This window comes from Cottoperca gobio, chromosome 20, assembly GCF_900634415.1.
Source record: "Cottoperca gobio chromosome 20, fCotGob3.1, whole genome shotgun sequence".
Classification (NCBI taxonomy): Eukaryota; Metazoa; Chordata; class Actinopteri; order Perciformes; family Bovichtidae; genus Cottoperca; species Cottoperca gobio.
This window is the reverse complement of record NC_041374.1, coordinates 485,187-501,989: the sequence shown is the minus strand read 5'-3', so window position 1 is coordinate 501,989 and position 16,803 is coordinate 485,187. Positions and strand designations below refer to the sequence as shown.

General features: G+C 41.7%; 1 protein-coding gene across 1 annotated transcript in view; it reads left to right on the top strand.

Annotated features, from left to right (window-relative positions):
- Positions 1–16,556, top strand: part of LOC115025667 (cadherin-12-like) — an 89,375-nt gene extending 72,819 nt beyond the window's left edge. The window contains exons 8-12 of the mRNA XM_029458092.1: positions 2,652–2,788; positions 5,944–6,065; positions 10,717–10,834; positions 12,420–12,671; positions 15,250–16,556. Coding sequence (XP_029313952.1) covers positions 2,652–2,788; positions 5,944–6,065; positions 10,717–10,834; positions 12,420–12,671; positions 15,250–15,761 — 1,141 coding nt within the window. The 3' untranslated portion in view covers positions 15,762–16,556. The remainder of the gene's footprint in view (positions 1–2,651; positions 2,789–5,943; positions 6,066–10,716; positions 10,835–12,419; positions 12,672–15,249) is intronic.
- The last annotated feature ends 247 nt before the right edge of the window (positions 16,557–16,803 follow it).

Here is a 16,803-nt window from a genome sequence, read left to right as displayed (position 1 = left end):
TGAGTGGTAGATAACAATAGACCGTCATTGGCAAAGACAAAAGAAGTGCATTCTTAAAAATGCATGAGAACCCTTTTGTTTTCAAACTCGAGCGCAGCAGCTACTTTTGTAGTAATGGTTCTTCGGAGATGTATCGCTCAAGTGTAACACAGATGGCAAAAATACCTGTTGCCCGGACAGAAATATGAATATTTTATTCCACAGAAAACAAAAGAATGGACCAAGTAGAGATTCGTACAACAAAAAACTTATATATCCTCAATTCTGTCCATCTCCAGCACTTTAAAAATGCATCAATACCACAGCAGACATTGTTCGTTGATGTGTCTTCAGAGAGCAGCCCTGCATTCTTCTCTTTAAAAAAATAGACCCAATGACCCATCATGCATAGGGAATTATGCTTTTAGACTTTAGTCCCAAATGATTCTGCTATTTAGCCGTATAGAGGCGAGTTATCTACTAGCTGAGGAAACAAAAGGGCATCATGAATACTGCATTGTTGGCCGATTCTAAAGAGCTTCCCAAAGTTTGAATGAGCTTTATAGACATAAGAGCAAATCCACAAAAGGATTGCGCTGCGACTAAACCTGCACAAATAAGAACACAAATAAACTGTGAAAAGGGTGAAATGCACTGCGAACTGCACTGCCAAGCAAAGAGTGTCTCAGGAATCCTGTGCTGTTTGCACATATTTACAGTTAATTAGGTACAATGCATATATCCGGTGCACAATGGGCCCTTTCATTGTAAACGAGCCTCATCGCAAAAACACTCCAATTTCCATGACTGCTCAAACTCAATTATTGTGGGATGTAGTTGTGCCATGAAAAAGCTCTCCTGCATGTTGGGTTATAATATATAATAATGATATAAATGGATGAACAAATCACTTCGTCCCTCTCCCGCTGCACAAAAAAAAGAGTAAATATACAATATCTTTTGTGAGTCGGACGTTGAGATGCGGCAGATAGCAGCTCATGATGCTATTAATGTCCACAATCCATTCTGTCTGAATTCTCCCCTGAACCTTTGGCCCCTGTCGAAAACGGTAGCGTCACAAATCACACTGAAGAGGCTCGTTGGACATGAACTCCGAAGGGTTTACTGCCACAAAACTGTAAAGTCTTAAAATTCAATACCTGTGGAGAAATAAACACAAAGTGTTTTGTGTGTAATCTTCTCTGGACTGAATTTACACTACAGCAGTTTAAAGTAGGAGATAATGCCGTAATTAATTTTCATATCTGCAGTTCTCAGTACGGAGTTGAGCTTAAGTAGCCTCTTTAGATGTGTGAATCATTCCTCACAGCTTTTGATGAGCTCTATTCTCCTTAAACATAAGTCTGAGATTCAACCAATTACAAGTAAAACATTTGAGATGTTTTCTATCTCTCATGAATACAACACAAACGTAGCTTCGGAAACATGTTTGCCATTCATCTTTACAAATTGCAAGGTTTGTTGTTGTGCTTGAGGAAATGTCCCAACATGCATACTGTAGTCTGTCATATTCTGAGGCCACACTGACCCTGAAACACATGCTTCAGCAGCAGCGTGACTCCAATAACACCACCCTAAAAAAAGCTTTTGTGCCTCCAGGAAGAATTGTGAACCATTGATCTTTTGAACTCCTGATGGCAGTTTGGCTGTAATATTTATCAAAGAGACTCACACTAAATTATGTGGACGGGATCATGTTCACTTCAAGGCTACGCGCCTCACAGAGTTGCAGAGAGAACGTGGACAAATCAAAACTGAAACAGAAAGTATATTGGAACCAAAGCTTGTAAAAAAAAAAATGCACTTAAATGGTTTTGTGATCATTCTCATTACGGTTTAAGACTCTGGGGTTAGAACGTACGCTCGGCCTCTTTCTATTAATGACTCCCGTCCAGTTTGAAGCTCCATAGTGTAAAAAAAACAAGCATATTCATATTCATGAGAAATACCCTATTAAGATCAAATAACTTGCCAAGAGGAAGAAAATTAAAGGCGTAGAGAGGCTTGATGTGGAAAGACTCAAGCCCTTGAGAAATTAAACATCCGTCTTGGGAAAGTGCCCACGAGCAAGGCATTCAACCTCCGACCTCCGACCTCCTTGTGAAGAACAACACACAACAACATATGTTCTTCTCTGGGAGCTCCACAGACGATCACAAAATTATTAATGAAAAATAGCCTTTTAAGATCAAATAGCATTGTATGATGAACGGCGCCGTCAGAGGCAGGCGCTTTGGTTTCAGATCTCTTTTGTGTTGCATTCAGAGTGACTGGGCAAGACCAGAGATGTATTTCTCAGAGAGGACGTCGTACCCTCTGTTCTCAGACACCGAACCGAATGTCTCTGCTTTTGTTTTACATCGGCTGTGCGAGATTGATATGGTTCCAACGATGCCTAAAATTAATTTACGTTCCCAGGAAAACCACTGGCTCAGCATGGCCAAAGTACATGTGCCCCATTATAATGTAAGAACGTAAATGCGATCCTCAGCACATTTTGTGAAAATGACCATTCAGAATGAGTAATGAAGGCTATGCCAACGTTATATTACACCTAACTCATATACATGAGCCCAGAGGGGGAATCACTGCGGTTTAATTCTCAGCTTTATGATGGAAATGGACGCCATTAAACAAACATTTTCTTGCAGGTATTCCATTGACTGGAAGAGTGACTTGGACAGCTACTTTGACATTGATCCAGTGGAGGGAACGATTTCCACAAACGAACTCCTCGACAGAGAGAGCATCGCCCAGCACAATATCTCCATCGTGGCCACCAAACTTAGTAAGTATGACAACGAGATCGATCATGATTCATGCAGGTGTCATTGTCCTTCCCCTGCCATAATCTGTGTGAAGGATTTAACACACTTTTACTCAAGTCAATACTCAATCCCATTTTGCAGGAGAGGTTTATTGGTGACTATAAACCATGATGGCTCTCCCAGAGGAATGTATCTCCAGGACATTGTCTCCTCTAGCGTACTCTCCTCAACTCTGTTTTCATTTTTAACAACTATTTCTTTTAACGCGTTTAATGACATTGGCATTGGAAGGGAGGTTTTCTTGCACTGCAGTAAAATGTGAACCTTGCAGAGCTGTACAGCATGCAGATGCAGTCACGTTACAGCATGTTGTGAAAGGGTGAACTAATGCCAAGCTGTGCCTTTAAGACATGTCATCAAGCTAATTATGTTTTTATGAAGGAAGTGGAGCAAATTTCCGGATAAATAAGCAAATCCATCGTCATCAAGTCATCAAATCTGCTAAGAACCGTCAAAGTCATTATCCCAGAGGCAGGCTGGTGCTCAATCAAAATTACACACGCTGTATATTCATTAGGACAGACTGTGAAATATGGGCTGTAAAACTTGAGTCATTGTCGCCTTGGAAACTGATATTACTCACTTCCCCTCAAGGTCATGGCAGTGACATGCTAATTCTGTTTTCAATGTGTGTGTGGGTTTCTTTGTGTGGCTTTTGTGCATAAATGTCAAGGAAGTGGAGGATGAGGTAGACTGGAAGGTGGTGGGAGGAGGGAGTGGGAGGAAGATGGGGGTCTTACAGTACAAGGGCGCCACATGTTCAGTTTATCATACGGCATGTGATGCAGGAATCACTCTGCGCATGTGTTTCACTCCTTGTTTATCACCGTACCCCCCCGTCCACGTCTGATCCTCTCCAGAAACATTTACACCACCAGATAAAAGAACAAACTTCACATCCAAACCAGAGTTAAAAGACTAACGGCTGAGCCGGTGCAGGAGGAATGGAGATGAACACGGGACCCCAGAGTTTGTATCTGAACTTGTGAGTTCAAATCTGTTTCTGACCTTGAATGAGATTTGGCAGAACTTTGTGTTCGGAGTATTGGATAGTTGTTACGGCTCCTCTGAGATGCATCCTATTATCATCGTTGGGATGTAGTTCTTCAAACAGCAATAAATACTGAAGCAAGATACCTTCAAAACCCACGGAAATAAAACATTGTGTGAGGAGCAGCCTCAGTTGATCCTGCAGAGCAGTTTTCAATGTTGCAGACCTCTGTGTTTAACCCGCTTCCACATCTACTGTGTGTCCTTGCGGCTAATGCGTCTGAACGTTTACCCACCCACACTGTTTATTAATCACTACAATGAGTCTGAGCGAAATATCCGAACAATACGAGTTGTCGGATGACATTTTCCCTGAACGCAGGCACCTTTACTCTGCGATGATTACAGCACCTGAGTTGGAGACTGTTCCCTTCAGAAAGCCTCATGTGTCCGGTCGCTGCTAGACACCGCAGTCATGCAGCAAAATGAGAGCAGCCCTCTCCTGCTCCCCCGAGACTCAGTGCACAGCAGAAGCGGTGCTAAATAAGAGCCGGGGTTAAATTAATGGTTTGCTTTTTGGCATTTAATCCCACATGCAGTTTTTATGAGTCTAAGACAGGGTGATATGTATTAAATGCAATAATAACCTTTTCGGTAGGCAATGAAGAAGCACACATTTTATGAATTTACAGCAATTGAGAGTAGTTTCACACTTAAATGAGGGTTTGTATTGTCACTTATTCTGTCTACAGTTGCACTTTTAACAGTTTGTTAACCACAAGGAATCTCTATCTGGGTTTTGCAGCACATTTTATAGATTTGTGGTTGATTGCTTGCTTGCTTGGTTGGTTTTTTATTAAAATTAGCTTAATCAAAAAAGTAATACACAATAAAAAAGCGGTATAAAATAGCTCTTGCATTCTGTAGCAATACTGAATTCTGTGTTAATAAAAGATATAGAGCATTTGTTATTGGGCTGAAATGCTGACGGTAGTCAGATTTGAATATAATGACTATACCATTGCTCCATCTAGTGGGCGGAGAGATATATCACTGCAGATGGACTGAGGCGGTCCACACTCATGGAGATGAGATGCCTCTTGTATCCAGTAACCTGGGACTCTAAAGATTTATTTTTCTTACAGATTTCATTGATCTAGCTTTGACGTTATTCAAACTTTTTAGAGGCCAACGAATCCAGGACTTCGGTGACAGAAAAGATCAGTATTTCTTGCTGGCTGAGCATCAATGTTAGTAGTTCAGTCGGTGCAAAGCAGAAAATCCCAACCTCGGTGTCATTTTCACCTCGGTGGAAAAATTGCTTTTTCCATCAAGGTCAGAGACCGGTTACTAACTGAGCTATGGCTGTGTCTCCAATCCCCACTCTACAGATCCCCCCTCCTGCTTTCTTCTGAACCACCCACCCACCTACACACACACCATGCACACTGGCGCTCGCACAAACAAACTCACACTAAGCCCCCCACTGCAGAGCAAAGCCTATTCCCACATCAGATCCATAAAGTTTACCTTACTTGGGGCTTTCGCACAAAAAGAACATTTCCACCGACGTGCCCCTGCAGTGAGAAACATCGTAACAAACAACCCTCGGTTCTAGTGCGTCCCTCTCGAGGGGGCTGTCCCACTATAATTAATATGGGCTGCTCATCTTATGGCTAAAACCAATAACATAACCTGCGAAAAGAAATCCTTCTCTCTATAGAGCCATATTCCATAATGTGAGGCATGCTTTATTTGTTGGCAGCACATGGGATGCATTTACTGTGTGCTTTTATTTAACGCTCCTTTACATCATCAATCAAAAGCGCCATAAAACAGCAGCGTCCGGGTGCAATTTATGCATCAACATGTTCCAGACATATCAAAAGTATTCCTGCAGACGCTTTTAATCAGAGCGACTTAAAGTGGGCGAGGACACTCTGACTGGACTCTCTTTAACAGCCTGGTCATCCCACAGTGATGCTTTGTCTCATGTGATGGTAGTACTTTCAATATCCACATGATGTCAGCCCTGTGAAAAAATAAACTCCCATGTTGTATTTTTTCTGCATCCCTGTAACAGTTGAGGCTTTTCTTTAAACACTTGTTGTGTTTTCTTCTGCAGATAGTCCGGTGCTGAACAGCCGTGTGGCCGTCACTGTCCATGTGTTGGACATCAACGAGTTCCCGCCTGAACTGGCGAGTCCTTTCGAGACCTTTGTGTGTGAAAATTCCAAAGCGGGACAGGTACTGTCACATTTTCTCTGCACACATCATGCGTTCGTGGCATTTTACAGACAATTCTGTCGTGTCAAAAGGTGTTGATTGATCTGTGAGACAACTGGGACGAAACATATCTAAAGATGTGAAATTGAATGAAAAGGTGGACATATATAAACGCTGGCAAAGATTCAATGTTAACATTGTTAACAAGGTATTTTCAGCTGTAGTAAATACAAATATTTAACTCTCCCTTTGATACCTGAGAGAGGTTTCATTTCCAGTGTTTTACTCAAGGTCACTTGAATAAAACATTTTATTTCCAGGGAGTTTGCAGAGAACCCTTCAGCGCCGAGTATCAATCTAAATCTTGAGCTGATTGTGTTGTAGAGTTCGATTCAGCAGGAGAAGCAATCAAAAAGCACTGCAGTGCTTTGCATAGCAGCAACCTGGAGTACATTTCAGATGATATATTTGGGATGCGGTGGATAATTTGCCTGTGCGCATTGTAAACCACCTGTGCCTGTAAATTAGCCCATTAACCAGCATCTATATGCAGTTAGCGTTCTGAGGGAACAGCTTCTTTGGCAGTCGATCAACTTGCTGTAGACTCCTCATCACATTGAGGATGTTTTGCTGGTCCTCAGGCCTGTTGCAATCAAAACAACGGCTGTGCCCTGCATTTAAAGGCATCACTGTCTTTAGTCAATGTTGTCATGTTTTCAGCGTTTAAGGTTGAGTCAAGTTCAAGTTAAGATCATTAGTAGTTAAAGTTAAGATCATTAGTAGTTAAAGTTAAGATCATTAGTAGTTCAAGTTAAGATCATTAATAGTTCAAGTTAAGATCATTAGTAGTTCAAGTTAAGATCATTAGTAGTTGACGTTAAGATCATCAGTAGTTCAAGTTAAGATCATTAGTAGTTTAAGTTAAGATCATTAATAGTTCAAGTTAAGATCATTAGTAGATCAAGTTAAGATCATCAGTAGTTCAAGTTAAGATCATTAGTAGTTCAAGTTAAGATCATCAGTAGTTCAAGTTAAGATCATCAGTAGTTCAAGTTAAGATCATTAGTAGTTCAAGTTAAGATCATCAGTAGTTCAAGTTAAGATCATTAGTAGTTCAAGTTAAGATCATTAGTAGTTCAAGTTAAGATCATTAGTAGTTCAAGTTAAGATCATTAGTAGTTCAAGTTAAGATCATCAGTAGTTCAAGTTAAGATCATTAGTAGTTTAAGTTAAGATCATTAATAGTTCAAGTTAAGATCATTAGTAGTTCAAGTTAAGATCATTAGTAGTTCAAGTTAAGATCATCAGTAGTTCAAGTTAAGATCATTAGTAGTTCAAGTTAAGATCATTAGTAGTTCAAGTTAAGATCATTAGTAGTTCAAGTTAAGATCATTAGTAGTTCAAGTTAAGATCATTAGTAGTTCAAGTTAAGATCATCAGTAGTTCAAGTTAAGATCATTAGTAGTTCAAGTTAAGATCATTAGTAGTTCAAGTTAAGATCATTAGTAGTTCAAGTTAAGATCATTAGTAGTTCAAGTTAAGATCATTAGTAGTTTAATAAAAAGTCTTCAAAATTCTGATTTATTAGCAAATATCATTTTCAATTTTAAGTTTCCTGCCACGTGGAACTTGTGTAAACATCTTTAGAGCTTAAAATGAAGCTAAGTTGCATAAAATACAGTTGAGGGTTAAATCTTCGGGGGGGAAATGTCAGAGAGACTTGGGACTCTGGTGTTCCAACAATAGAACCACAAAGGTCTATCTGCACAATGAGTTTAGTTTCTACCCATAATGCACTGAATTGGCCCAAACAGTGTTAACTTCACTACCTAGTGTGCAGCATGTGATGTGTCAACATGGGTTGGAGTTGGTTTTATAGTTTCCACGTTATGAACTGTTGAACTTTCAAATGCGTTTTTCTCAAAACTCGTCAAAGTGCAGATAGACCTCGTTCACCCTCAGTTGACGAATTGCAATCACATAAAGCAAGCAGACAAAAAGTCAGAGAGCAAGTGGAGACAATCTTCAGCAGTAATCCTCATGTCATATGTGCCTTGTATTCATCCTCTCCTCTCCTCTTGCTCACTCCCTTTACTTTAATCACCTCTTCCCTTCCTCTTCCTCTCCCCTCTCCTTTGCCCCGCAGTGCAGAATACACACTTAATGCAGTGTTTCCACAGCATGAATCCTCCAGGTGTTGTGCACAGCTGGTGTATCATAAAGAATTGCAGATCCTCTCTTGTAAAATCCATCACAAGCTTGTCTGCGATCACGCTGCTGAAGAACATACAAAGCGCTTGTTTTGGAGTGTCTCACACTGTGCCTCAACCTCTGCCGGAATATAATCAGTATCCAGGCAATCACGACACGCAATTGGCTATTTTCATGTAAATGTGTGGAAGAGAGCAGGAAGGAGAGTGACCTGAGATCTCAAACGGACATTTAGCAAATACAACCAGTCAGTAATGTGGCAGAAGAAATGCAGCAGGATCCTGACGGGTCAACTGGTCAAGCGTGAAATGAGAAGAAGAACCACAACGGAAACATGAAACAAGAATATTTACTTCTCCGTATTAGAAATACTTAGGACAGCCAGTGCTGTTGCAGTACGCGTTCGTCACTCTTTAATGTATTTCCTTTCACAGGCTTTTTATAATGCCACATTGAAATGCTCACCCACTGACTCAGTTTGATATGCTGGAATAATTACATTTACATTTACAGCATTTAGCTTGCGTAATTTACAATGAGTGCAAAAACAGAATCCCCTAAAGACATTTAACGTGTACAATAGCAGCCAGTAATAAGCAGTTACTGCAGTCACAGTTCCACTCAGGATCCAGAAGAGGTGGGAAGCTCGTCTCAGTCCAACACAAGGAGCATTTCTTACATAATAACTTATAATTAATGGTGTAATTAGAAGAAACCTTGTGGCATTTAAAGATAAATACCAAATGAATGATGAATTGAACTTCCCTTTGAGGGATTAATAGAGTATACCTTCTTTTTGTTATTGTATGCTACATGTTTTAATATGTTTAGCATTTAAAGAATCCTAAACGGTGTTGTATTGTATACGTTTCTGCAGGAAAGAGATGCCACTGTATCTAAAGTTGTTGATTTTACTGGAGTTTAAATATATTTATTAAGAGTTTGTATTAGAGCTGAAATGATTTGTCGATTCATTGTTGATTTATTAATATAATTGTGCTATTTAGATTCCTTATAGTCTCGTATCCAGCCTGTGTGTATGTGTGAGCTCCTGGACACCTGCATCTCCCCAAGGGGATGAATAACATCTACTATCTTCTATCTATCTCATCAGTTGTGCAGTGGACAGATAATTCATTCTTTTTACAGTTTTGATTAATAATTTCCCTTTTGTTATGTTAAAAAGCATAACATTTGCGAGGTCTGTAATTCTATAATTAGTTGATTTCGTCTTTGTCCTGGGTTGGACAGTTAGGATAGTTGAAGGGAGAGGTGGGGTGGGGTGGGGGGGGAGTATGAGATGCAACACAGAAATGACATCAGGGACACTGTTGCATTATGGGACATGACTTCATCTGGGACAACATGCAATTTTAAAACATCACTCACAATAGATGTACTGAAAACAATTGATAAATGAAATGCAAGTGACATTGATAGTTGCATCTTTACAATGTATACATCAGCGAGCTCATTTGGTGGCTGGAAATCAATAGTGTGAAGTGTGCAGCTGCTGTGGGGAGAACAACAGAGCACTCAACACACCTGGTGTCGGGTTTACTCATCTGCAGGGAGCTTGAACAGTGAGAGGGGCAAGAGAGGGAGAGCAACATAGTCGGGGTGACTTAACGGGGCAGGACCACCTGGGGGATCCGGGGCTGAGGCATCAGGTCTGCAGCAGGTCAAGCCCGGTGAGCGGGGAAGAGCAGAGCTGTAGCACAGCTGGGCCGGCTGGACAGCGGGTTTCAGACGAAGCCCTGAGACGTTTGGGGAAAAGAGGGAAGTACAAAGCCGTCAGCAGTCTGGTACAGAGGCGGCTGAATCAGCAGTCTGAGTCTAACACGGTGGAAAAGTTAGAGGTTGCTTGGCTCGATGTTGTTTCAGCAAACGCTTGAAAACAATTTCACATAAGTCATCAAGTTTGTTAAAGTACTGTAGTTCGTATGATAGGTGTTGAATTGATCGAACTGCGTCTTTTTCTTGTGGGTTATTTTGGGAAGGTAATTGGAGTTGGCCCCCCCTGCGCTCCGAGAAGATGTTCTGTAACACAAGTGCACCAAACAACTGGTTTCTGCTCATGGCCCTCCAACAAGCTCCAGCAGTTCTGAGTTAACTTAATCCATCACGATGTGTTGAGGTTATCTACAAATCACAAGTCATCAATCAAGTGCTCAGCGTCTGAATCCAAAAGAGAGAACAGTTCACTGCCTTGTTTCAGCGTCGACACGTCTGACAGGCAGTCAGTTCGGGACTAGTTTCAATTTGACCCGTATGATTTGTGTTTTCCATTAAAAATAAACATTTGACAGCTGAACAAGAACTCAAAACAAAACCTTCCAACTCTGAAAAGTCAGAAGTCTACAAGTAATGTACCCGATACAGGCAGGACCTTAAACTAGAAGTGAGTGAAGAACGCCTTCCGTTTCATAACCAATGAACATGACTTTCATTTTGTTTACAGGTGATTCAGACATTCAGTGCAAAAGACCAGGATGTACCAGCTGCTGGACAACAGTTCTCCTTCAAATCATCAAAGGAAGACCTGAAGAACAAGAACTTCACCATCCGGGACTTTGGAAGTAAGTGTTCTTGTACCGCGACGCTTCTGTTTGGTGACACGGCAAATCAGTACAGCTGAGGAGACGCCACCGAGTCACACTTATTATTACAAGTTAAGCAGCTTCTCTTCTAAACTAGGGAAATCACTCGGCATTGAACAGTTCTTCCTTGCACCTGATAAATTACAGTTTAGAAGAAATAGTGTCTGCAATCAATTACAGTTTCTTAGAAGGGAAGCAGACGAAAAACCCAACTGACGACAACAGTTTGAAGACTGTAGTATTAACAATAATCCAACTCATACCATTATTTATTACATCTTATTAGCTACACTCTCATCTCTACATGTTAGTTATTTTGGAATTGGGACAAGATCAATCATTTGTCATTTGAAAAGGTTGTTGCTCAAAGCTCTCAGAAGGGGCACGTCTCAGTGCTAAGAATAAGTGAGATGCATCACAAGCCAACGTGACTGCATCAAGGCGTATACGACACTCTGCAGCGTGCACTGGCCGAGCCCTTTGAAGTCTAACCAGAAAGACGAGTAATGAAAAGTGGGACACGGCAGGATGAGACCGAGGAAATGAATGAATTCACCATCCTTGACAAGCCCAGTTCCGAACCTCTGATCCAGTTTTACCTTTTGGACACAGTGTCTTGCAGCTTCCTGCCTGCCAGAGGCCCTGTGAGCACACTCTCCAGATACAGAGCGAGATCTGATAGGCAAGGACAGGAAACACAAACACCACAGGCACCGCGGACAGGTTCGGCAAACAGGGGGGGAGAGAGAGAGAGACTACAAAATCACAGTTGTGCACAACATGCAAGGTGTGCTAAAATGCCTGACCTCCTGTCAACAAAAAGTGGCAGGCTTCGTCAGAGGAACAAACGTGGCTGGACAGGGGTCACACAGTGTAGCTGTAGCAGACCCACCTGACACATTCCCTCTCCCTCGTACACACTGTCAACCTCTGTTCCACTCACCGTCCTCACACCTCCGGCTGTCTTCCCAAGTTGTTCCGTTTGTGTGTTGTTATTATTATTTCTATCTATTATCTCTCATTGCTAATCTGCTGTTTCTCTGGAGTGACGCTGCCTGCACGCAGAGATAACACAATAACAACCGATCCCAGTAGATCTCGCAGCGCAGGGAGGCTGAAAACGCATCGCAGTGTTTCAGGGGATGATGTACTGGGTGTGGTTAGACTCTATCAGCTTTTAAGGAAAGTGGTGTAAAATAGCGAGAGCTTAGATAAGACTACTCTTTGATACGTTGCAGTTTCTCATCACACTCAGAGAGCCACATTTGGAGAGGATGTGATATGAAACATGAAGAGTTATCAGACATTGAAAGGTTTTATCTTCCTCATACTTGGACCTCCAGACGTTTAATGTACCCCAGGATCGTCTGATTGATGTGAGGGTATAAAGGGTGGTATATTTTCTCTTGCTTTGGTCAGTACACTGTCTAAACTGTACTGATCAAGGATGAAGCTGCTCTACACTTCAGGCCTCTCCATTCAAATGTGGGACATCCCTTTCATCTAAGACCACTAAGAACGGCCGTTTGAAAGATTTCTATTTGATTTGTTTCCCTTCCTCAAGACAACACAGCTGGAATTGTGACGAAGCGTAACGGCTTCAGACGGCGTCTGCAGGAGATCTACTTCCTTCCTGTGGTGATTGACGATAATGGCTACCCACCCAAGAGCAGCACGGGCACTCTGACCATCCGTGTGTGTGGCTGCGAATCAGACGGCTCCCTGCTAACTTGCAGCGCGGAGGCCATCTTTCTCCCCGTGGGCCTGAGCACAGGAGCTCTGATCGCCATCCTACTATGCATCATCATCCTGTTAGGTGAGGCCTGCTGTCTTCTGCCTCGTAAACATTCTTCATTGTAGCGTCATTGATAATGATAAAGGAAACTGGGAGTTGTAATATCTAGTTATTTAGCGCTAATGTATTCTCCTTGGCTGTTGGTATTGGTGGTACACAAACCAGCAAACGATTGTACATTTATTTCACAGGTTCGGTAAATTTTGACCTTTAAAATCTTCCCTGGTGCAGTTTTTACATATTGATTGTCTTCCAATAAGCTCAACACGTTCAATATAAATATAAACGACCCGATCTATTTAAATGTTTTACCATTTTTGACCAAACATGCTGAGTGGACCATCAGACTTGGTCTAGCGTCTCTCCAGGAGTGTCCGCAGTTAATTATGGAACGCATATGAATTTGGTCATTCAATGAGACATTCAGGATTGGAGGGAGGAGCGCCTGGCTCTATAAACTAAATCCAATCTTGCTGCCCTGTGGCTGCTTCCCAGGCTGCAGCTTTTACATTCCCCACAAGGTCATGGTTGTAAAACTCCTCCTTAATTCCCTGCTATTAATGTCCAAACTCATCTACATAGTAGGGAGGAAGTAAATGTAGGTTTATGGGATCATTTTCTGAATTATGAATATGGGATGGTTGTTATGGAAGTTCTTATTTTACAGTGGAAGCCAAGGGAAACCATGACCTTTGAATTGAGCTGTATTTACTTTTCTTTACGTGGACATGGTCCAGCAAAGAATCCACTGTCAAAAGTCTCATTATAAATCAGTTTTCATGTGAAATATCAGCTTGAATTGTTATTGTTTTACGTGTGAGGGAACATAAAAGCGCACGGCCAACTGTAGGGTTGTGCTGCAGAGCTGCGTTCGCTTCATCTGAGAGGAATGTCTTCAAAGCTACAAGTCGACTCACCCCCAAGGCTGAGGCTGACGCCAAACTGTCACGCTGTCCCTGAGAAGGAAAGTGGCAGAGAAAATCAGAACTCACACTGAGAACATTTCCATAGAGCCACTTAGTTCCTGTGCTGATTTGTCAGGATGACCCAGATGTCCTGTGAGGAGGAATGATGAGTAAATTAAACAGACCGGCAGAGAGGCTTTCATCTGCATCGCCGTTTCTTTCAAACTGATGTGGATTGGCTGCACCCAGTGACAAGTTCCACCAGCGTGTCCTTCATCAGCTGGCTGTTGTTGAAGTCTGCTGAGATGCCACTGGGTGGAGCTGGCACACTATACACAGGTATATAAATCACATGGGAGTGAAGGGAGGCAGAAAGGAAGTGAGATACAGCGAGGATGAAAGGGAGAGACCTACTTAAGTCTTTTATTTTAAATCTGAATGTATTTATTGGACTCTTTCACATGAACGATTCCAGTTTTATCCCGGCTCTTGTGCCGAGATGCAGCTGCATATTAGAAAGCCAAAGGAAAAACACATATTTCTCGCAGATTTCTCTGAGGTGACCGAGAGGCAGACATGGAGGGAGACAGATCGCATTGACAGGAGGGAGGGAGAGGAGAACATGTATTGTAACATTACGTGTTGAAAATCACACTGAGGCACTAGAGTGTCTAAAATGTGCAGAACATCAAGCAGCGTCTGAAGGGTTGTGTGCAAAACAGTCAACTGTGTGCTTTGAGTGTATTCTCAGCGGTACAATTTTACCCAACAGTGCTCACAGTTGTTGTGCTATCTATAATTGTGTAATGCTGCCAGCACACATTATTTGCTTTTGAGCCACAAAAGCAATTCAATTCCCAGAAGGTGTTGATTTGCAGGTCAAACTGTGAAAACGGTGCATTCCATGTCTAGGTTACTCATAACTATGGTTTCATTTCCTGTACTTATGTGTCAACCAGGATTTCACTACATAATTTAAATCCTGCAGACAGTTAGGACACATGTGAAGCAGACATCTGAAATACACAGATCCGCTAGCATCTCTGTGAGGCTGCACTTCGGCACAGTGGTGCTTTGAGCTTAGTGTCAGCTTCAGCATGCTAACATGTTCACAACACAAATGCTAACATGCTGATTTTATCTTCTTAGTTTAGTTTGTAAGCATGCTAATGATAGCTAATTAGCACTAAACACAAAGTACAGCTGAGAATGTGAATGTTATTAGATTTCCAGATACCGAGACAGGAACCAAAGTCTTTGTGAAACTAACATTAATACCTGCTGCTGGTGTTAGCTGAGAAGGGATTACAAAAGTCATTACAATTCATGCTGTGGAGCACATGAATATCTGTTTAACATTTCATGGCAATCCATCCAAAGCTTTCTTGACTTTTTACTGAAAAGCAAAAAAGGAGATGATGCCTTATGACAATTCAAGTTAATAGGTTTCATCCTCTTGCAACCTTAAATGTCTGTACAAGTCTGGAGCAAAGGTGCGGACCGACCCATCGACAGACACTGCAGCTGCAACATGGCAGCAGTAAGGTATCGGCATCAACCTAATGTAACCCAGCTTCACCTAAATGCCTTAATGTGAACCTTGACATGTAATCTTTTCTTCTTTGTTCCAGGCGCAGTAATGTGGGCGTGTGGACAGTGATTTAACGTGTAATTCTCTCAATTTGTTCCCCCAGTAATCGTGGTTCTCTACGTGGGCTTGAGACGGCAGAAGAAAAAGGAAACCCTCATGTCATCCAAAGAGGACATCCGGGATAATGTGATCCACTATGACGATGAAGGAGGGGGAGAGGAGGACACGCACGCGTTTGACATGGGGACGCTTCGCAATCCCAAGGTTGTCAAAGAGAACCTGTTCCGCAGGGACGTCAAACCTGAGCTGAAGAGAGGTCCCAGGCCGCCTGTCTCTCAGGACAGCGCCGACATCCGAGATTTCATCAACCAGCGTCTGAGAGAGCACGACGTGGACAACTCGGCGCCACCCTACGACTCCCTGGCCACATACGCGTATGAGGGTGACGGCTCTGTGGCCGAGTCACTCAGCTCCATCGAGTCCCTCGCCGTAGACCTCGAGGAGGACTATGATTACCTCAATGACTGGGGGCCCCGCTTCAAGACACTGGCAGGGATATTTGGGGAACAGTCAGAAACTCAGTCAGACTCAACCACCACGGAGAACACGCATTGATGTTATTCACAGACTCAAAAAAGCAAATATGTAACAAAGTTCTTTTGGTTGGCGACACAATATTTTACCATTGTTTTCCACCTACGTTATCTGTCTTCATCTTTATCCAGCTCACCGTTTTCTATTTTATGTGGTACTTTACCCTGCTCAGTCCCAAAATTGTAAAAAAATAAAATAAAATAAACGAGGGAACATAAGGTAACACAATTAGATGAGCCAAGCAGCCATTCAATTATCTTTCAATTGAATGTTCCTGTCCTACATTTTGTTTCCTCTTGGGGAATACGCATACACACGGAAATGTTTTCATTTCCTAGAACATCCTTAAAAGTGCCTCAATATAATTGTTCTTTCACTTGCTATTTCATGCCACATATCCAGTGTTGGTCCTTTGCACCCCATAGGTTAAGGTCAACATACTCTGCTCTGATTGGCTGAGGCGCTGACACCAGTGTCAACTCTGTGGGGACAATGAAGTGGCCTGAGTATGGCCAAAGATTTTTTGAATGTTATTTATTGTTCTATTTATTTATTGACTGATTGAGTTTGATTCGATTTTTTGTGTATTTATCTATTTATCTCTCAGTCATCAATCTGTATTTTTTATTTTTGGAGATGCTCGAGGAGTTTTGTAATTAAAAAGGCCCACATGAAAATGTATGTTTCTGTTAGGTGGGTCCTGTGAATAGACTTGTACTAGAGTTGTAAAAAAAAAACATTTATTAGGGCTAAATACTGCAGTTCAGTCATGTAATAAACACAGTTTTCTTAAATAAACCACACTTGGACAAACTCCCTTTATGTGTTGGCGTATTTGGCTCACATTACGTACGGTCTATTAACATTTAAAGTTCATCCACCACTGGATTTATAAAAACAATGCACTGTAAATGATGAAGCTTTCTGCGACTAATATGAAGCTGACCGCTACATTAAGTGGAATTGTAGACATTTAAATCAATATTTCTGGAAAGGACAACGCTTATATATTCAGGTTCTCCATCAAATGACAAGTGTTTAAATTGCAATGAATGCATTACAT